Here is a 21,207-nt window from a genome sequence, read left to right on the forward strand (position 1 = left end):
CGGACCTGATTTAATATTTGTAGTGTTGCCTTTTCATAGATAGGGTTGTTATATGTTCCATAATGCAGGTGTAACTTTGTGCGGCTTAGTTTGTGTGCATTATTGCAGATCCTGGGACTGTTAGGTGCTATATTTCTCTTTCCATTTCTCCAGGTTTGCACTGCATGCAGAGTGGCTTTTTTTGGTTTTCCATTCCAGTTTCTATCTCCATATTTATAATGTGTGGTCTTTCTGTACTTTGGTGAAGGTCGGTTCTGTGTGTGTGCCTGAGGTGAGGTATTTTACTAGCATGGAGGCAATTGTATCAATCTTATTTGTGGATGCAGAGTGCATGTTTACATGATGATAGCTTAGTAAATGACAGGGCTGGAGAGCCTTTTTCTCCTGTCTACCCAGTTATCCTCTCCACACTGCTAAGGATACATCCCAGCTGTCAGCCAAAGGGTGTGACCACCTTCAAGACATCTCTTTATCCAGAACAGTCTTTTTTTTCTGTTCTTCCTTTGTAAAGAAATGGGGATGGATGTCAGGAGCCCCTGGACTCGATTCAGCAAATGTCAGCATCAGAGGAAGACTAAAACTAAATAGTTGAGCCATAGGAAAGGAAAAGAAATCTTCAAAGAGATTTATCTGTTTTATTGATACAGATTAATAAGGCATTTGCTCAATTATGGTAAATATTTTGGTACAAATTCAATGATGAAGGAACCCTCTTTCCTATTTTCTTAAACTTATCAAACGCAGTAATTCATGACCATCATAATAGGCATCATTGTGTGGTAAAGTATACCTTTGTCACTCTGCCTTATGCTTAATCATAGGTCAGTCCATATTTTTAAGTGTTTTTGTTGCTTAATTCACCCCAGTGATATACTCCAAATTTCTAGCAATAATCTTGTGTTACATCAATTCAAGGTTACTTTTGTTGAAAATTATGAACCAAACTTATCTGGATAATACAATGTTATTACTTCTTCTTAACCACCATCGACTTTGAGCTTGATGCCCTCAAATTGTCAGCAATATGAGAATTCACTATATTGCTGTTCTATGCCCGACATTGCACAATGTTTCGGACTAGCATCGAGTCCTTCTTCAAGGGCGTAATATATTCCACAGCATGGCGTATCTTGGCGTGGCATCAAGCTCAAAGTCGATGGTGGTTAAGAAGAAGTAATAACATCGTATTATCCAGATAAGTTTGGTTCATAATTTTCAACATAAGTAACCTCGAATTGATGTAACAAGATTATTGCTAGAAATTTGGAGTATATCACTGGGGTGAATTAAGCAACAAAAACACTTAAAAATATGTACTGACCTATGATTAAGCATAAGGCAGAGTGACAAAGGTATACTTTACCACACAATGATGCCTATTATGATGGTCATGAATTACTGCGTTTGATAAGTTTAAGGAAAGAGGGTTCCTTCATCATTGAATTTGTAATTAGTTTGAACCTAGTTCCATCTTAAAAGTACATTGCCTTTCTGAGCTTTTTTCAAGTAGAAATATTTTGGTACAACATTCCAGAGGGTTTTAAAACATCTCACAGAATACTGTGATGTATGATGAGATATCTGTCTTTATAGTAGACTAGTATATGGTTCTTTGTAAGTTATGAGATACTGCCACTTGAGATCTCTTTAAGTATAATTGAAATGCTTCCATAACTATATATTAGGTTTAGCATTGGTAGCTGCTTGAAGTAATTGAGTTTAAAATATTAAAAGTATAACAGCTGTAGCAGATTATTTAGAAATCTATTGTCAGGTGTGTGTGTGTGAAAGTATTTATCAATAAGAATATGAATTCCATGGCTCAGACTTTTAGTGCCCACCCATGTTAACCTTGGGCCCAGCCAAAAATTCATTTCTGGCTACGCCACTGACTAAGACAACCGCTCCTTGGGGGTCTTTCTCTCTCTCTACATTTCAGGATATCAGACTATTGGGTACTCGCTCCTCGAGGGCCTACCAGCCATTATATCCTGCACCACGGACCTTCGGTCCCACCATTCTACCATCAGGAAGATGCCTTCATTCCTGTGAGTACCTCTACGATCCAGTGCTCCAGCTCCACCCACCAGCCATGGCGTTACCTGCAATGCGGACTCCCGCCTATCATGAACATCTGGGTGAGACTATACATCTGAGCCTGTTGAACGTACTGGCACTTCGTGGGTCAGTGCCTTACCTTCCTGCTTTTACCATCTATCTACAGCAGTATAATAAAGCCTCTATCCATACTGTGTCTGCTATCTGAGTTCAGCCTATTGAAGTGGTTCCCCATGGGGCCCCTCCCCATAGGCGGAGTCATCTCAATTGTGAGCAAGGGTCCACAATGCCACAAACACAACACCCATCTTAGAGAATCGATCGATGATGACCCAGATTACTGTGTGACTTTGGCTGGAGGTAGGTCAGTGATGAAGTAGGTAGAAATGCTCGACCAGAGTTCTGTTGGCAATGGGAGAGGTTGGAGGAGTCCCCATGGATGGCAAGTCTGAGGCTTCTGCTGTGCACATATGGGACAGGAGTCCATATAGTTGCGGGAGTCCTTGACCATGTTCGGCCACCAATAGAATCTCCTTAGCATTTCAAGAGTCCGAGCCTGGCCGGGATGGCCGGCCAAGTTCGAGTCATGGGCCTAGTGAAGGACGCATTCGCAGAGGTGGCGTGGGATCACAGTCTTCCCTGTTGGCACAATGTGAGTGACTTTGAGGGTTACACAGGCAGGGTCAATGATATGCCTGGGGATGCCATGCGTATCCTCTGGTTCCAGAGAGCAGGAGAGAGCATCAGCTCATATGTTCTTGGCTGCAGGACGATAACAAAGTTTGAAATGGAAGCTTTCAAAGAACAACACCCAGTGGGCCTGTCTGGGATTCGACTATTGGGCTTCCTTCAAGAGCTCAAGATTTTTTGATCCGTAAAGATCGTAAATTTATGCTGTGCTCCTTCCAATCAAGGACACCATTCTTGGAGTACTAACTTTACTGCTAGGAGACCTACAGGTTGAGGCCAGTCTCAGATCCCTTGGAGCTTTTCAGGGTCCATGGTAAACCCCCAATTGGAAATAATATATCCCAGAAAAGGAAGACGAGTCTTTTCGAAGATACACTTCTCTAGTTTTTCATAGAGATGGTTATCCCGGAGACGTTGAAGGATTGTCTAAACATGAGAACGATGGAATTTTAGATCCTTGCAAAAGATCAGTATATCGTCTAAATATGCAAAGACAAACGAGTATAGTAGGTCCCGGAAGATCTTGTTCATCAAGCGTTGAAAGACCGCAGGGGCATTACAAAGTCCGAAAGGCATCACTACGTACTCATAGTGGCCTTCCCTGGTATTGAAAGCGGTTTTCCAAATGTCCTCTGGTTGGATCCTGTCCAGATTGTATGCCCCACGGAGATCTAACTTTGTAAAGATTTGGGCTCCTTGGAGGCGATCAAAGAGTTTGCTGATGAGTGGTAGAGGATAGTGATCCTTGCGGGTCACCACGTTTAGCCCACGGTAGTCGATGCAAGGCCGGACTGCCATTCTTCTTCTTCACAAAGAAGAAACTGATCCTGCCAGAGAGTCATAGGGTTTTATGAATCCCTTGTCCAGAATATCGGACATTGCCTTACACTCAGGTAGCGAGAGAGGGTAGGTTCTGCCTTTGGGAGGCATGGTACCTGGTAGGATCTCAATGGGGCAATTAATCCTCTGGAGCAGAGGTAGGATGTCGGCATTCTGTTTAGAGAATACATCTTGAACATAAGAAAATGCCATACTGGGTCAGACCAAGGGTCCATCAAGCCCAGCATCCTGTTTCCAACAGTGGCCAATCCAAGCCATAAGAACCTGGCAAGTACCCAAAAACTAAGTCTATTCCATATTACCATTGCTAATGTCAGTGGCTATTCTCTAAGGGGCGGATTTTAAAAGCCCTGCACGCGTAAATCCTTCTGGGTTTACATGCGCAGGGCCCTCGCGCGCCAGCGCACCTATTTTGCATAGGCCGCCGGCACGCGCAGAGCCCCGGGACGCGCGTAAGTCCCGGGGCTTTCTAAAAGGGGCGGGGAGGGGGCGTGTCAGGGGCGTTCCGAAACGACACGGCGTTTCGGAGGCATGCCGCAGCATTTCAGGGGTGGGCCTGGGGGCGTGGTGCCGGCCCGGGGGCATGGTCGAGGCCTCCGGACCAGCCCCCGGGTCAGGTGATGGTGCGCCAGCAGCCTGCTGGCGCGCGCAGATTTAAGTCTGCTTTTAGCAGGCGTAAATCTGCCAACAAAGGTAAGGGGGGGGTGGTTAGATAGGGCCGGGGGGGGTGGGGAAGGGAGGGGAAGGTGGGGGGAGGGTGAAGGAAAGTTCCCTCCGAGGCTGATCCGAAATCGGAGCGGCCTCGGAGGGAACAGGCAGCGCGCGCTGGGCTCAGCGCACGCAGGTTGCACAAATGTGCACCCCCTTGTGCGCGCCGACCCCGGATTTTATAAGATACCGCGGCTACGCGTGTATCTTATAAAATCCAGCATACTTTTGTTCACGCCTGGTGTGCGAACAAAAGTACGCGATCGCGCAATTTTTTAAAATCTACCCCTAAGTGAACTTAATAGTAGCTAATGGACTTCTCCTCCAAGAACTTATCCAATCCTTTTTTAAACACAGCTATACTAACTGCACTGACCACATCCTCTGATAACAAATTCCAGAGTTTAATTGTGCGTTGAGTAAAAAAGAACTTTCTCCGATTAGTTTTAAATGTGCCCCATGCTAACTTCATGGAGTGCCCCCTAGTCTTTCTACTATCCAAAAGAGTAAATAACGATTCACATCTACCCTTTCTAGACCTCTCATGATTTTAAACACCTCTATCATATCCCCCCACAGTCATCTCTTCTCCAAGCTGAAAAGTCCTAACCTCTTTAGTCTTTCCTCATAGGGAAGTTGTTCCACTCCCCTTATCATTTTGGTAGCCCTTCTCTGTACCTTATCCATCGCAATTATATCTTTTTTGAGATGCGGCGACCAGAATTGTACACAGTATTCAAGGTGTGGTCTCACTATGGAGCGATACAGAGGCATTATGACATTTTCCGTTTTATTCACCATTCCCTTTCTAATAATTCCCAGCATTCTGTTTGCTTTTTTGACTGCCGCAGCACACTGAACTGACGATTTCAATGTGTTATCCACTATGACACCTAGATCTCTTTCTTGGGTTGTAGCACCTAATATGGAACCCAACATTGTGTAATTATAGCATGGGTTATTTTTCCCTATATGCATCACCTTGCACTTATCCACATTAAATTTCATCTGCCATTTGGATGCCCAATTTTCCAGTCTCACAAGGTCTTCCTGCAATTTATCACAATCTGCTTGTGATTTAACTACACTGAACAATTTTGTGTCATCTGCAAATTTGATTATCTCACTCGTCGTATTTCTTTCCAGATCATTTATAAATATATTGAAAAGTAAGTATCCCAATACAGATCCCTGAGGCACTCCACTGTCCACTCCCTTCCACTGAGAAAATTGTCCATTTAATCCTACTCTCTGTTTCCTGTCTTTTAGCCAGTTTGCAATCCATGAAAGGACATCGCTACCTATCCCATGATTTTTACTTTTCCTAGAAGCCTCTCATGAGGAACCTTGTCAAATGACTTCTGAAAATCTAAGTATACTATGTCTACCGATTCACCTTTATCCACATGTTTCGTCCTCACCTTTCACCCCATTGCAAATCTCCCTATCATTACGAAGATCCTCCAAAGAATAGTCAACAAACAGCTCTCAGAATTCCTTGAAATCAACAACATCCTCTCCCCAGCACAACTTGGTTTCCGAAAATCCTGAAACACAGAATTTCTGCTATTATCACTGTCAGACAACATCCTTATGAACCCTGAAAAAAAACAGCCCTGTCTGCTCATCCTTCTGGACTTAACCGCCGCATTCGACACAGTTAACCACGACTGTCTCATTGACAGATTAACCGACATCGGCATCAAAACACAGCCTTAAACTGGTTTAAATCCTTCCTCCAGAACAGATATTACAGAGTCAAGATCAACAGCAAAGAATCTTTTCCTTCAGTTCCACCCTCAGAGTCCCTCAAGGCTCGTCATCATCACCAACATTATTTAACATCTATCTACTCCCGCTTTGTAAACTCCTCTCCGAGCTCAAATTAACACATTACGTATATGCAGACGACGTCCAAATCCTCCTACCGATAATAGATTCTTTGGACAGTACTTTACGTCGTTGGAACACCTATCTATGCTGCATTAATAACCTCCTTTCAAATCTTAACCTGATTCTCAACACAAACAAGACCGAATTCCTCTTAATCACACAGGATGGTAACTTTTCTCTAAACAACCTACCCCCTACAACGCTCCCATCCATCTCTCCCAAAGTCAGAAACCTAGGGGTAGTCATGGACACTTAATTGAGCTTCACAGGCTTCATTAACAACACAACAAAGGAGTGCTACTTCAAGTATTAAAAAGACTAAGACCCCTCCTTCATTTTCAAGATTTCAGGTCTGTCTTACAAGCGATCATTTTTTCAAAGATCGATTACTGCAATGCTCTTCTTCAAGGCCTTCCAGACAACTCCATTAAACCTCTCCAGTTGCTTCAGAATGCAACTGCAAGGATACTCACAAAGTCTAACAAAAGGGACCACATAACACCGATCCTTAAGAAGCTCCATTGGCTCCCAGTCAAATTCAGAATCCTCTACAAGCTTTTAGTAATCACCCACAAAGCCATTCTTAACATCTCTCCGCTGGACCTATCGACCCCCCTGCAACTTCATACTTCAACCCGTCCTCTGAGATTAGCGCAAAGAGGGACTCTTAGAACACCTACTTTCAAAACCTCCTTTAGTAAAAGAGCCTTTTCCACCGCAGGCCCCAAACAGTGGAACCTGCTCCCACCGGACCTTAGGCTGGAACAATGCCCAATTACATTCAAGAAGAGACTTAAGACACTACTATTCAGACAAGCCTTCCCATAACACTCGTCCTTGCCTCATCCTCCACTGACCTTCTCTTCCTAAGCTCAGATGCCTAAGCACTTTTTCTTCCGCTGCCTAAGCTAATTAATATATGTATATTAGTTTCATTAATTCTATGGTAACCCTCCGCTACCCTCCCCCCCCACCCCCCACCTTCCAACCCCCCTTCCAATCCCTCATTCCTACCCCCTCCCTCGGAATACCTTGTTACCACAAAAAGCCAACTCTTATCAGTTCTTACCAGTTTTGACACATTACTCCCCATGCTTAAGCTGTATCCAAGTTTTTCTCTCCCCCTGTTCTATGTAAGACAACTTTGTCACTGTTTTATGGTTGCAATGTAAACCAGAATGATAATTAACTCTGTTATTTGAACTTCAGTATAGAAAAGTTATAAATAAATAAATAAATAAATAAATGTTTGTTAACTCCTTCAAAAAAGTGAAGCAGATTTGTGAGGCAAGACTTGCCCTGGGTAAAGCCATCATGACTTTGTTCCATTAAAACATGTCTTTCTATATGTTCTATGATATTGATGTTTAGAACACTTTCCACTATTTTTCCTGGCACTGAAGTCAGGCTAACCGATCTGTAGTTTCCCGGATCACCCCTGGAGCCCTTTTTAAATATTGGGGTTACATTTGCTATCCTCCAGTCTTCAGGTACAATGGATGATTTTAATGATAAGTTACAAATTTTTACTAATAGGTCTGAAATTTCATTTTTTAGTTCCTTCAGAACTCTGGGGTGTATACCATCCGGTCTGGGTGATTTACTACTCTTCAGTTTGTCAATCAGGCCTACCACATCTTCTAGGTTCACCGTGATTTGATTCAGTCCATCTGAATCTTTACCCATGAAAACCTTTTCCATTACGGGTACCTCCCCAACATCCTCTTCAGTAAACACCGAAGCAAAGAAATCATTTAATCTTTCCGCAATGGCCTTATCTTCTCTAAGTGCCCCTTTAACCCCTCGATCATCTAACGGTCCAACTGACTCCCTCACAGGCTTTCTGCTTCGGATATATTTAAAAATGTTTTTACTGTGAGTTTTTGCCTCTACAGCCAACATCTTTTCAAATTCTCTTAGCCTGTCTTATCAATGTTTTACATTTAACTTGCCAATGTTTATGCTTTATCCTATTTTCTTCTGCTGGATCCTTCTTCCAATTTTTGAATGAAGATCTTTTGGCTAAAATAGCTAAAATAGCTTCTTTCACCTCCCCTTTTAACCATGGAAGTCTGTATATGGAGCAGGAAACGCAGTTAGGGTTGAGGAGTTCAACACGGTGCCTGTTGGAGACACTTGACATAGGCAGCGATGTTGACACTGGGATCCCCACTGGATTAGCTGTAGGAATTGCCAATCAAATTGCTGTCCAAACACCTGTAGCCATGGGAGTGCGAGGATTACTGGGTGCATGGAACGCTTCAGGATGTATAATGAGATATCTTCTTCATGGAGGGTTCCCAAGGAGAGGTGGAAGGCTATGGTGCGATGAGTGATGCATCCAGGAAGGTGCTCTCCCTGGATGGATGCAATCCTGAGAGGAATGTCCAAAGGTTGGAGCAGAATTTGGAGGAGTGTGATGATATGCCCTTTTAGGGGTGTTGTGGAGCGCTAGGAGAGCGATCCCACTTCCTGAGAGATGTGTGTCCTTGGGCCACGGCTCGACCCCAGAGGAACTCTGAAGAGGTGCCGCAGGTGGCGTGGCATGCCCGAGCATGGGCTGTACCGGAGCAAGACTGGAGTGGTGACTGGAAGACAGGCCCTCCTCCGGACCTGCACACTTTGGAAGACCCAACAACGCAATGTTGGTCTTGTGAACAGTCCTCCGACCGTTCCCAGCCCTTTCGGACCTGCCGCAGGGTACGGCACGAAGCGGCAGGCCAGATGGAGGCCAGGGCAGCGAAGACTGGAACATGGATTCAGACGAGACTCAGGAACGACGTAGACTCAGGCATAGACGTGGACTCAGGAACGAGGTGCAGGAGGCATAGACGTGGACTCAGGAATGAGGTGCAGGATGCATAGACGTGGACTTAGGCACAGACGTGGACTCAGGACAAGGTACTGGATGCACAGAGGTGGACTCAGGAACGAGGGCTGAAGGAAGACATGGGCACTGTCCCTCAGGGCGCCCTACTCAGACCACCCGCGGGACTGAGTCGTGGACCACCCTGTCCCATATGCGCCCTACTCAGCCCTGGAAGGCTGGTCGCGGACCACGCTGAGAGCGGGAGAGCACAGGGAAGAAGCAGGTTGCTGCACTCCTGGCAGCTCAAGGCAAGATACCCTGCACTCCTGGCAGCTCAAGGCAAGGTTAAAGCATCAGGATCAGGAACAAGGATTAAGACAGACCTCAGGGCTGGAACAAGGACATCTGGAACAGCAGGTAACATCAGGACTGGAACACGGATACTGGAACAGGAGACACACCTCAGGGCAGGAACGTGGACATCTGGAACAGCAGGTAACATCAGGACTGGAACACAGGTACTGGATCAAGAGACAGACCTTGGGACTGGAATAGCAGGCAGACATCAGGACTGGAATAGCAGGCAGACATCAGGACTGGACGAGGAGCTCCGACAGGTAACAAGAAACACAGGACCTTGCAGAAGTGCTGGAACACGGACAGCTTCCTGGAGCGAAGGTTCTCAGGAGTGACCAACTCCTTGCGAAGGCAAAGACAGATTGAACGCTGAGCCCTTTAGTAGAGCTGAGGTGGACAACGCCCAGGGAGGGGTCAGCAGGGGGCCACACCTGGCTGGCCCTTGAAGAGGAGCAGAGAGGCGCGCTCCCGCGCCCTAGGAAGCTTGAGAGAAGAGCTGGAAGCTGGTGGCGTCCTCAGCCACGTGGAGGGCCCAAGGAAGCAGTGGAGCGGCCCTGGGCTGGAGCTGGATGAAGGCAGGTCAGTGGAGCAGCTCCCAGCTGCAAGGACTGAGCAGGAAGGAGCCGAGAGAGGTAAGGCTGGCTGCAGGGGAAGCAGGGGGCTGTAGCAGGCTGCAGGCACTGCTCCACGCTGCAAGGCTGAAGAGAGAAGTGCTGGCTGCAGGGAGCTGGAGAGGCTGCAGGCACTGGCAGGGATGGTTCCCTGCCGGGTGAGGACCCGGGCTGAAGCAGGCACTGGGAGGGACAGCCTCCCTGCTGGCAGAAGGTCCCGGGATCGCAGCAGCACGTCGGGGAAGGCAGAACAGGAGCAGAGGAGCCGGCCGCATGGCAACAGCTGCGGGGACGGCCCCAGCTGATTCAGGGAAAGAGAAGCAGCAGCGTCAGCAGCCCGACTGGCTGCGAGAAGGTAAGAGCCTGCCCGCGCTCCTCGCGGGCAGGATCACAACAAGGGGATAGTGAATTACCTATTGTACCTTATTGTAAACCGATGTGATATCTCTTTTTGAAATGAACATCGGTATATAAAAATCGTAAATAAATAAATATCATCCAAGATGAAATTGCCATTCGCCCCGGTGTCTACAAGGGCAGTGGTGGCAAAGGCTCGTGACTCTCGGGAGAGAGACACAGGTAGTAGTAATTGGGGGCCAGCAACAGTGGTTCTCAAGCTCAGGATCCCTGCCGGGCTCAGGCTCTGCAGTTTCCCGGACGAACTGGACAGGCTTGTAAGAGATGTCTGGAGCCGCCGCAGTACAGGCAAAGGCCTTCCCTCTTTCTTCGAAGGCGCTCTTCAGGAGACAAGCGCCCGTGGTTGATTTGCATCGGCTCCTCTGTCGATGGAGGAGGCACCGGTAAGGCTTTCAACTGAGGACTGGTGGCATGAACTGGGCGTACAGTAGAAGGCCGAGAAGCTTTTACCTCCTGATGTTGCTGACGTAGGCGGTGATCGATCTTGCCATCCAAGGTGATGATTTCATCTAGAGATGTGGGAATCTCGCGAGCGGCCAGCTCATCCATGAGGACAGGAGATAATCCATCCAGATAGTTTGCCCATAGGCATTCCTCTTGCCATCCCATTTTGGTGGCTAATGTCATGAATTCTACCATGAATTCGGTGAGTGAATACGAGCCTTGACGGAGATGAAGGAGCTGGTGACCCGCAACCGCCTGTTGACCGGGGTCCTGGAAGGTTTGCTTGAGCACATAGATGAAGTGGGAGAGATGATAGAGGATGTCATCCGAACGTTCCCAAAGGGGGAAATCCATGCCAGGGCCTTCCCCTCAAGGTGTGAGAGGATGAAAATGATCTTGGTATTCTCACTTGGAAATAGTTCAGGCTGTAATGTAAACTGCATAAAACATTGGTTGAGGAAACCTCGACAGAGGCGTGGCGCTCCACTGAAGCGGGGTGGAGCAGGAAGGGTCAGAGATGCCCGTGAGGACACTGGTTGGACCCAGCCCCTCTAGTTGGCCTTAAGAGACTCTTCAAGTTGAGACCATAGTCTCTCCACAGATGAAGTCAATGCTTCTAGGCTTCACTGTTGTTCTCAGATGTGAGCTGCTAGGCCAGGGATGGCCTGCAAGGCAGGAGACTATGCTGAGTCCATGGCCTTGGCAACCTGTTGTGCTGGGAGTGGACCCTTGGCCTGGTGCAGGATTGGTAAGGCCCTCCGGTCAGACCCAGAAGGCAGAGTATAGGAGGAGACAGAGGCTAGCTGGAGCTTCACCAATAGCAACCCTGGGTTCCCTCAGGTTGAGCCCTTGGTTACCCGGGCTACCTGGTCTTAGGTGGGCCTTGCAGGGTCTCCTAGAGAGAAAATTCAAATGCGTGCCCACCACGAACAAGGGTGCGTGGTCAGTGCTCAGACAAGGAAGTCCAGAGGTCGCAGGAGGCCAGAATAGAGTGTCCAAGTGTAAAGCGAGAATTAAGGCTAGAATATTGGTATGGATGGTCAGCCAGGCAGGGTCGGTAGCAAAGGTTAGTCTGGACATAGTCAGGTCAAGCAAGAGGTCAGGTTCCAGGTAGCAGATAAGAGTAGTTGGAGTTCCAGGCAAAGGTCAGGGCAGGCAGCAATCAAAGAGTAGTCAGAGTTCCAGGCAGAGGTCAGGTCAGGCAGCAATCAAGGAGTAGTCAAGAACAAGCAAACGTAAGTACCGTGAGATCAGTCCGAAGGGTACTACCAGGGATGGAGAGACGAAGGAGCAGGAGACACTGGAACGGAGACACAGGAGACACTGGGACTAGAGACACAGGAGACGCTGCAACAGAGAGACTGGAACAGGAGACACAGGATATGCAGGGAGTTATTAAACAAGTCCATCCCCACTTCTGATAGTTGAATCCCATCCCCACTGAACAATCCTGCTTCTACCTCCCAAGACCATGAGTGTCTGACCCAAAATCCCCCTTCCCATCCCATCCACTTCCCCATCTCTCTATTTAATTTCTTGACCCCCACATTCCAAATCACCTCATCCTTATTCCTTAACCGGACTATAATGTCCGACCACCCAACCCGCACCTGTGGCCTTCTAATCATAACCTGAGCTAGATCCTTCTTTATACATGTGAGTAGGGCTCGGCACGTTTTGGAGCCGATATCATTGCCCCCTAGATGGATGAGAAAAATGTTTGGTATTCCCCACATTTCAATTCACTCCTGTATAAACGGCAAAAGATCATCCCAGTGAATGCCACACTGACTGAACCATGCCAGCTGCCATCCCATGCGCTTGGCTCTTCTCTGTGCTCTGTGAATAAACAAATGGCCCACGATCCAGGCACATCAGGTCCCACACTTTCTCCCCAAGAGCTATGAAACAGAAAACGCACTATTTAGTGCATGTACTCTTTTCCCCCCACCTCTCCCCCCTTTTCTCCCCTTTCTTTGTCGCCCTACTGACCCCCACCCCCGCCCTGATGTATGCCCGGAAAGCATTGGACTTCCATCGCCCTATGCTTTGAATCCCCGCTGCTGGTAAACCTGCTTCGGCTGCTGACGTTGCCGCCCTGATCCGGAATGAATGCACTCTATATTGCCTCACATCTCTGCTATCCTTGCTAACAGCCATGCTTAACACCTGGGCGAATTGATATCTTGTCAGTGCCAATCCATCTTTGTGTACGAGGAAGGAACCCTCCACTTCCAGACATCTCCACAAATATTGTGCTGCAGTCTGCACCAGACATACTACTGCACTCTCAGCTGGTAACAGTTTGATGAATGTGCCCTTCCCTTTTTGATCTGTCTTGGACTTTGGGAGAAACAATGTCACCGATGTCACCAAAACCCACACACATTGGACTGTGATTCCCCTTTATTTTGTGCTCCTCCACAATTTTGCCACCAACTCACTAATCCGCATGGTACAGAAGAACACCCACGAGAACGCTACTCAAAATAAAGTCACTGCATACCATGACCAACAGACTTGACCGAGCTGAGCCAACACCCTAACCAAGTCCTCATATCAAATTGGTAACCTTGTGTCCTTGTGTTCTGCTAAGCCCCTTTGCCAGCCCCCAAGTACCCGTCTCAACTGAAAACTACTCGACGGGTTTCCCCAACCCTTTAATTTTTGGAAAAATGATCGATCTCGCGCACCTCCTCACTGGCCCCAGTCATCCCCTTGTGCCCCACAGTGGTGCTAAGGCCTTGCCCTGCATCCTCCAGTCTCTGGGGCATATCCAGCTCTCTCCCTGATGCATTTAAGGACAAATCAAGCGGGAGCCCTATCAGTACGCAGGCGTCTCCCTGCACTGTCTCTCCTCCCTCGCTGGGCCCCACCTCCGGACCACTTTCACCCGAGCTGGCTCCCTGCCGAAACTTTGAAAGCTCTATGGGGGGGGGGGGTGTTAGACTTGTCCGCGCTGATGCCGGCATGGTGAAACGTGCCACCACTGCGCCTCGGTATCTGCGTTTTTTTTAATTACAACCACAGTTGGCCTCGACCTACCGCCCCTCTCGCTGCTTCTCCGCATCCTCTTGCTATTTTTATTTATTTTTTTTTAAACTCCCTGAAAAAATTGTCTGACAATAACTTGCGTGCTCCTTCCCTCAGAGCTGCCCGCTAGCTCTGGTGGCTGTCTGCCCCTACATCATGATGCCCTAGCCAGTGGGAGGGCTGTATTCAAACAACAGTAACTGCCGGGTCCCTTCCCCCCCCCCCCCCTTTTGGGTTCTCCTACACTTATTTCCAGCCCTGCCTTCTCTATCCCCTCCTCTCCCTCCCCCTATGCTTCCCTCTGCTGCATTTCGCGCACTTTCCCCATGTTATACGTGCGGCACAGGATGAACCTACGCCGCTTGTATTTCCTTTCCAAATTCTTGCTAATTTATCAGCTTGCTACTTTATCAGCTCTCCTACTCCTACTCCACCCAGAGGCATGATTCCTCACCTCAGAACTGCAAATAACATAACAACCTCACAGGAAATCTTATAGGGAAGGGAGAATGGGGTGCTAGAACCCATCGTTCTCTGCTTACAGCTCTTCTGCTCCCACCGAGCTGCTCAAGGAACCAATAAACTGACGGTAGGGCCTGGGTTTCTATATTTAGTATGTTTGTTGTAAAGATTACATCATGTGTCATATGATGCTTGGTACCTTCCCAAGCTACTGATTATTAGAACAGTAATACTTGTGTTCTTGCATTATTTTATATGTTTTCATTTTTCATACTCATTGTTATACAACTGGGGAAAACAAGGGTTGAAGAGAAAATGCATACAAGGAAATGTGGTAAATGAGGCAGACATTTTTTACTTCTTGACTTTTGCTTATGCAGTACTTGCTTGTTTCATTTTGCATGTTATATTTTTTTAATATGTGACTGGAATCAAGTATTTCAGTTGTAACACATTTTGAACATAAATGGTGGTGATGCATGATATAAAATCAAAGATATTATTTAACATTGTAACTTTGCAAATCTTCAAAGGGATAATGAGGTTCATACATAGAGAAATTAAGCAATTAATGTTTGAGACAGGTACAGTTTCTTTCATGTAAATGTAATTCATCTCAACCAAAATGAATCAAACTCACTGGGTGATGCATCAAGCCACATTAATGATCTAACATACTTTAGATCACATATATTGTTGCACTGTGGATGGAAGGGAACACCAGGGGGCGCTCCCCAGCGTGGGACAAGATATGTGTGCCCTTGCGGTGAAACATCCTTATCCTGAGCCTCGACCAGACCTGCACGCTTCCTTGAGACCACCAACGCAATGGTGGTCTCTGAATGGTCCTCCAACCATTCCAAGCCCTTTCGGACTGCCGCTAGGAAGCGGCGGGAAGCAGCAGGCCAGACAGAGGACAAGGTAGATGAAGACATCAGGCATGGCAAGGCAGACGGAGACATCAGGCCTGGCAAGGCAGACAAAGATATCGGACGTGGTAATGCAGATGAAGACATCGGACGTGGCAGGGCAGACGAAGACTCAAGGCATGGCAAGGTATGGACAGGCAAGGCATGGCAAGACAAGGCATGACAAGTCAAGAGTAAAACCAATGGTTAAAAGTCCAGAACCTCCAGGCAAATAATGTCCATACTGGTGCCCTGCACAGTCCAGCCGGACTGGTCGCAGACCACACCGAAGTACAGGACCTGTCCAGGGAAAGAAGACATCAGGCAAGAACATCAAGACAAGCCAGACTTCAGGATTTTGGACATCAAGGCAGACAGACGAGGGAAGAGGTGACTCCTCAGCGCCGTCTGATGGAAGGGCCCACCAGCGCCTTACACACCCCAGCCGGGGTGGTTGCGGACTACTGGGCCACTACATGCCCTACCAGCTCAGCCGGGCTGGTCACGGACCACGAGAGACAGGTCAGGCAGAGCTGAAGACATCTGGAACAGAAGGACATCTAGACATCAGTAAAAGGCGGACAACTGGACATCAGGAATAACAAGAAATGCAGAGACCAGAACATGTTACACAGACAAAGACACGGGATCCCACACGGAACAGCATGCCTAGGAGGAGAAGCAGACGAGGAGTCCTAAGGAAGTCTTACTCCTTGCAAAGGCGAGGAAGGAATGATGGTGGAAGCCTCTTGTAGGCTGAAGCAGGAAACACCCAGGGAGGAGCTTGCAGGTGGGACCAGATGGACCACTCCCTCCTGGCCCTTTAACTCCGGAGGAGAGACACGGGCCCACCCCCTAGGAAGAAGCAGGAAGCAGTACAGGACCCTGGACAGCAGCCCTGCTACACAGGAAGACACCGAACTGAAGCAGGAGCTGAAGGTAGGCCTCAGGGCAGGCCCCGATGTCCCAGGCGGCATCCTGCCACTGATGAAGGACCAGAGGCAGCTCCAGGATGCAGGCAAGACTGGGGATGCAGGCCCTCTTCCCCCAGATGCCCAGGTAAGGTTGGTGGCCTCCAGGCCATGTAGGAATGTTGCTGGTGGCCTCCTGGCCGAAGGAAGAGAGAGGCGCGGCTCCAGCCACGTATGAGAGTCTTCGGCGGCCTCCAGGCCCCTTAAGGCACAGTAGCGTGGTGCATGCCGCAAGGGAGATTCCTGGAGCGGTTCCTGCCACGCCGGCACAATGATGGGCTCCTGCTGCTGCAGGGAGCCTCGGCATGGCTCCCTGCCGCCAGGGAAGGCAGCAGCGATGTCAGCGGCCTCCGGGCCACTAGGGATGCAGGCGCGTGGCTCCTGCCGCAAGTGAGATACATCGGCGGCCTCCGGTCCGCAGAGACAATACCGGAGTGGCTTCTGCCTTGCCAGTAGAAGGACAACTGAGGTCGGCCGGTTGGCCTGAAGAGAAGGTGAGAGCCTGCTCGCTGCCCTGCCGGGAACAGGATCATAACATATATCATCATAACAGAGCACTATTGCGGTGATATCGAGCGATATACACAATATTTTGCATCTCCCTGCCCAAATGCCCTCCCCTATAACAATGACCTTCTTTGCATGCAATTTGCATGAATGAATAATGCAAATACATTCAAAGAAGTTCATTACTAGTCAATTTGATGTAAATATTTTATCGTGCTGACCAAAAAAGTGGCCAGCCATGAAAAAATAGCATCTGTTTGAAATGCATTAGATGTGAGGCAGGAGGCCTGGGACCCTAACACAGGTCCTGAGGCTCCTCCCTCACATTTCAAGTGGCAGAAAAAATATAGTCAAGTACAAACAGTGAGGTAGAGCAATGGTCAGTGCTTACCATATCTCAATCTGTGGCCACCAGTTGAGGTGGCCCCTGCTCCCTCAAAATGTTAATAAAAAACAAAAGAACTGCACAGTGACAGTCCCAGCCAGCCCTTCCCCCTCTACAAAGCTAAAACAGAAAATGTGGCCCTGGCCCTCTGCTGCTATACCACCACCTCTGACTCCCCTAAGGGACAGAGATGTCCCGCTGATGCCATACCCCTCCCCCCCCCAACCAACCAAGTTACAGAGATGCCGCCACCCCTTATCCACTTCCTACATCCTTCCTGAACCTTTAAAAGGATCCAGGGAAGGGGCCGAGTGCACCGTCAGACCCGGCCCGGTTTGTGCCGTTTTACAAAATAGTGCTGGCTGCAGTCTTTGGCACCCCCTAATGGTTGATGCCTTAGGAGCCCACCTACTTCACCTAAAAGTCGCGCCAGCCTTGCCAGGATCACATTTTCTGTTTTAACTTTGTGGATGAGGAAATGGGACTGTGGCCATCACTAGACAGTTTTTTTATTTTTTAATTAACATTGGGGGAGTTGGGGATGCCTTAATTGGTGGTCTGAGTTGACTTTGGGGTCAACACAGACCCCTGCTCTACCTTCCTGCTTGCACATGACTATATGACTTTTTTTTTAATGGCGGTCCCATGAGGTTGGGACCACCATCATGTTAAAGGGCCACTTTCTGTGTTCTTTTGTCCCATGGTATTTGGCCATGAGACAAAATAATGCACCATACAGCCGCCATACTTTTTTTGGGGAGGGGCTGTTGCAGTGACACCCCCTCCATGATAGTGGGACTCCCCCACAAAAAAAATTACAGCTTAGTGCATCCCTGGATGCCTGCATAGCTTCTTACATTATTCATCTTTCCTCAGCAAAAGTTCATGTATCTGAAATAATAATGTTTGACTGATTTCTTGAAAATGATGGCCATTTGTGTAAAATAATAATTTACATTATATTACAGAGCTGGACACACAACAAGATTTGTTCTTGGTTTTCTAAAGCTTATATTGAGGATATAAACATCAACAAAAAATTAGATATTGATGGAAATATGGAAGATCTTGTTCTTATATATGGGAGTGTAGAAGATTGCCAACTGCAGCAGGTTTACTATGCACCCTGCATTATACCAAAAACAACTCATCAGGTAAGGGCACTTTTTCCCCTCAGTATGGAATACAACACCACTTTGGGCTTATTTGTTTCCTTGGAAGTTATGTCAGTATATGATGGGTAAAATGGGCAATATTCAAGTATCCTGCATTGATGCAAAATCCACACAAGGAGCTGAACTTTCAAATCTATTCATGGTACTGGATTTGTGCACATAAGTGAATGCACAGATATTCATCCTTGTGTTGCTGCACAGTTTATAAAATACAGTATAGCTCTTCTTTGAAACTATGTATGTATGTTTCATTATGCACAAATATTTGCAATGCATTTCAAGCACTTTACCTATTTTAGAAACAAACACACATATTCTACATATGAAAAAAATGTAAAATGTATACTTTAGCCAGGTAAGTAGCACTTTTTGATACTTTTCAGCTAACTTGTTTATCATTTTTTTTAGACTTATCCAGCTAATTTAATTAGATATTCTAGCATATCTATAGATACATATTATCGGTGTGGACTCTTGAGCCAGGACTGAGTTGGAACAACCACCAAGGGATGGCCCCCAGTGGTCCTTATCGCTGGGAGGCGGTACTGGAGGAGGAGACCCAGCTGGGAATTCGCCTATAACAGCCCTCGTTCCCCTCAGGTTGAGCCCTTGGGTGCCAGGGCCAGCAGGACTTAAGTGCGGATCTCCTGGCAAGTGGATTCCAGGGAGAAGAAGAGGCGGCATCAGGGAGTCCAGGTCGAGGTTGGCGGAGATCAGGAGTCACCGTGGACAGTCCAGAAGTCGGGATAGGCAGCACGATGAAACAGGCCATAGATCAGGGCAGGCAGCAAACAAGCAGAGACGAGAAGGCAGGCCAAAGGTCAGGACGAGCAGCAGACAAGCAGAATCAGGATACTAAACCGAAGTCAGAACCAGGAAGACAATCCGAGGAGCAGGGCGCTGGGAACAGGAACAAGCAGGACCACAGGATCAGGAGCAGGCAGGAAACTGGGATCAGGAACAAGCAGGAACTCAGGATCAGGAACACTGGAGCGCAGCAACAACACACTCACAAGAGCAGGACCTGTTGCCAAGGTGAAGAGCAGGGAACTGAGCCAGCCTTAAATAGTCCAGTGTGATGATGTCATCTTCGGGAGCTGGGTCAAAGTTTCCCGCTGTGGCCCCTTTAAGTAGCAGCAAGTCCCTCGTGTGCACGCCCAGAGGGACGCATGCTGAGAGGAAGTCGGCAGCGTCTGAAGCCATGTGGAGAGGATGTCGCTGCACAATTCAGGGCAAGGCAGCCCCACGCCATTGGAGGGGGAGCCCGGAGTTGGGCCTGGAGTTGAGCTCGGAGTCGGTGCCTGCCAAGACAGGTAAGGGGGACCAGCTGCGGCAACCCGTGGCCGGGATTCCCAATGGTACCGTCCCTCTTACGCCCCCTCTCTGAAGGACCAGGCTTGCCAGAGTGTGCTTGATGAAACTGTTGAAGGGATTTCTCCAGTATATTCGAGGCAGGTTCCCAGGTGTTCCCAGGAGTTCTCCTCTGGTCCAAATCCTTCCCAGAAGCGTTTGTGGTTGCAACTCACATCTAGTATATCCTTGACCTGGTAGACCTGGTCTTCATCTGAGGGTATGTACGGGGGTTCTGGTGGCTTGCGGCGGAACAGGGAGAGCACCAATGGTTTCAACAAGGAAGTATGAAATGCATTGAGTATCTTCAAAGTAGATGGTAGGCACAGACGGTAGGAGACCAGACCCAGACGTTCACTTACAGTAAAGGGACCAATGTACTTTGATGCCAACCTCATGGAGGGCACTCAAAGGCAGATATGACAAGTGCTCACCCACACTCTATCACCAGGCTTAAAGAGGGGAGCTGGGCAGCAGTGCTGGTCAGCCCCTCTTTTGTCTGCCTCTGCAGCTCATTGGAGATTGGCTTGGGTGGTGTTCCAGAGTGAGTGGAGTTGCTGGACTGTAAGCTGGGCTGCAGGAGAGGGCACCTTAAGTGGTAGAGGTGTGCATCAGTTTTCCACGTATTTGTAATCCGCAACTTATTTTTTGCAATCTGAAAAATACATGGGGAGGCGAAACACATCGCGACTCCCCACGTATTCAACAGATATCCATTTTATTCGGCCTCCTAAATAAACATTTAAACCCCCCACCCTCCTGACCCCCCCAAGACTTACCAAAACTCCCTGGTGGTCCAGCGGGGAGTCAGAAAGCCATCCCTGCACTCGTTTGCGGTTTCCTCACGGCGCCGATAGCCTGTGTCACAGGGGCTGCCGGTGCCATTGGTCAGCCCCTGTCACATGGTCACCGGCGCCATCTTGTGCTCCTACCACGTGACAGGTAGGTCATGTGGCAGGAGGTCGCTCCGGGACCCTCGTTGGACCCAACTGGAACTTTTGGCCAGCTTGGGGGGCCTCCTGACCCCCACAAGACTTGCCAAAAGTCCATTGGGGGTCCGGGAGCGACCTCCTTTCACGCCGTCTGTCCGATCCCAATACTCAAAATGGCGGCGATCGGCGCCATTTTGAGTATTGGGATCGGACAGACGGCGTGAAAGGAGGTCGCTCCCGGACCCCCAATGGACTTTTGGCAAGTCTTGTGGGGGTCAGGAGGCCCCCCAAGCTGGCCAAAAGTTCCGGTTGGGTCCAACGAGGGTCCCGGAGCAACCTCCTGCCACATGACCTACCTGTCACGTGGTAGGAGCACAAGATGGCGCCGGTGACCATGTGACAGGGGCTGACCAATGGCACCGGCAGCCCCTGTGACACAGGCTATCGGCGCCGTGAGGAAACCGCAAACGAGTGCAGGGATGGCTTCCTGACTCCCCGCTGGACCACCAGGGAGTTTTGGTAAGTCTTGGGGGGGGGGGGGGTCAGGAGGGTGGGGGGTTGTAGTTAATTTAGTAGTAACGTATTTACAGATCGACAACTTATTGAATTCTCCATACTTCCGCATGAAACAGAATTGACCCCCCACGAATACCTATC

The 21,207-nt window shown here is 48.4% G+C and overlaps 1 protein-coding gene across 2 annotated transcripts in view; it reads left to right on the forward strand.

Moving 5' to 3' along the window:
* LOC115079357 (sodium/hydrogen exchanger 11-like) overlaps nucleotides 1–21,207 on the forward strand; it is a 561,464-nt gene that overhangs the window by 463,908 nt on the left and 76,349 nt on the right. For both annotated transcript variants that reach the window (XM_029582861.1, XM_029582862.1), the window contains exon 7: nucleotides 18,062–18,247. In XM_029582861.1, coding sequence (XP_029438721.1) covers nucleotides 18,062–18,247 — 186 coding nt within the window. The remainder of the gene's footprint in view (nucleotides 1–18,061; nucleotides 18,248–21,207) is intronic.

The sequence above is a fragment of the Rhinatrema bivittatum genome, chromosome 17 (assembly GCF_901001135.1).
Source record: "Rhinatrema bivittatum chromosome 17, aRhiBiv1.1, whole genome shotgun sequence".
Classification (NCBI taxonomy): domain Eukaryota; kingdom Metazoa; phylum Chordata; class Amphibia; order Gymnophiona; family Rhinatrematidae; genus Rhinatrema; species Rhinatrema bivittatum.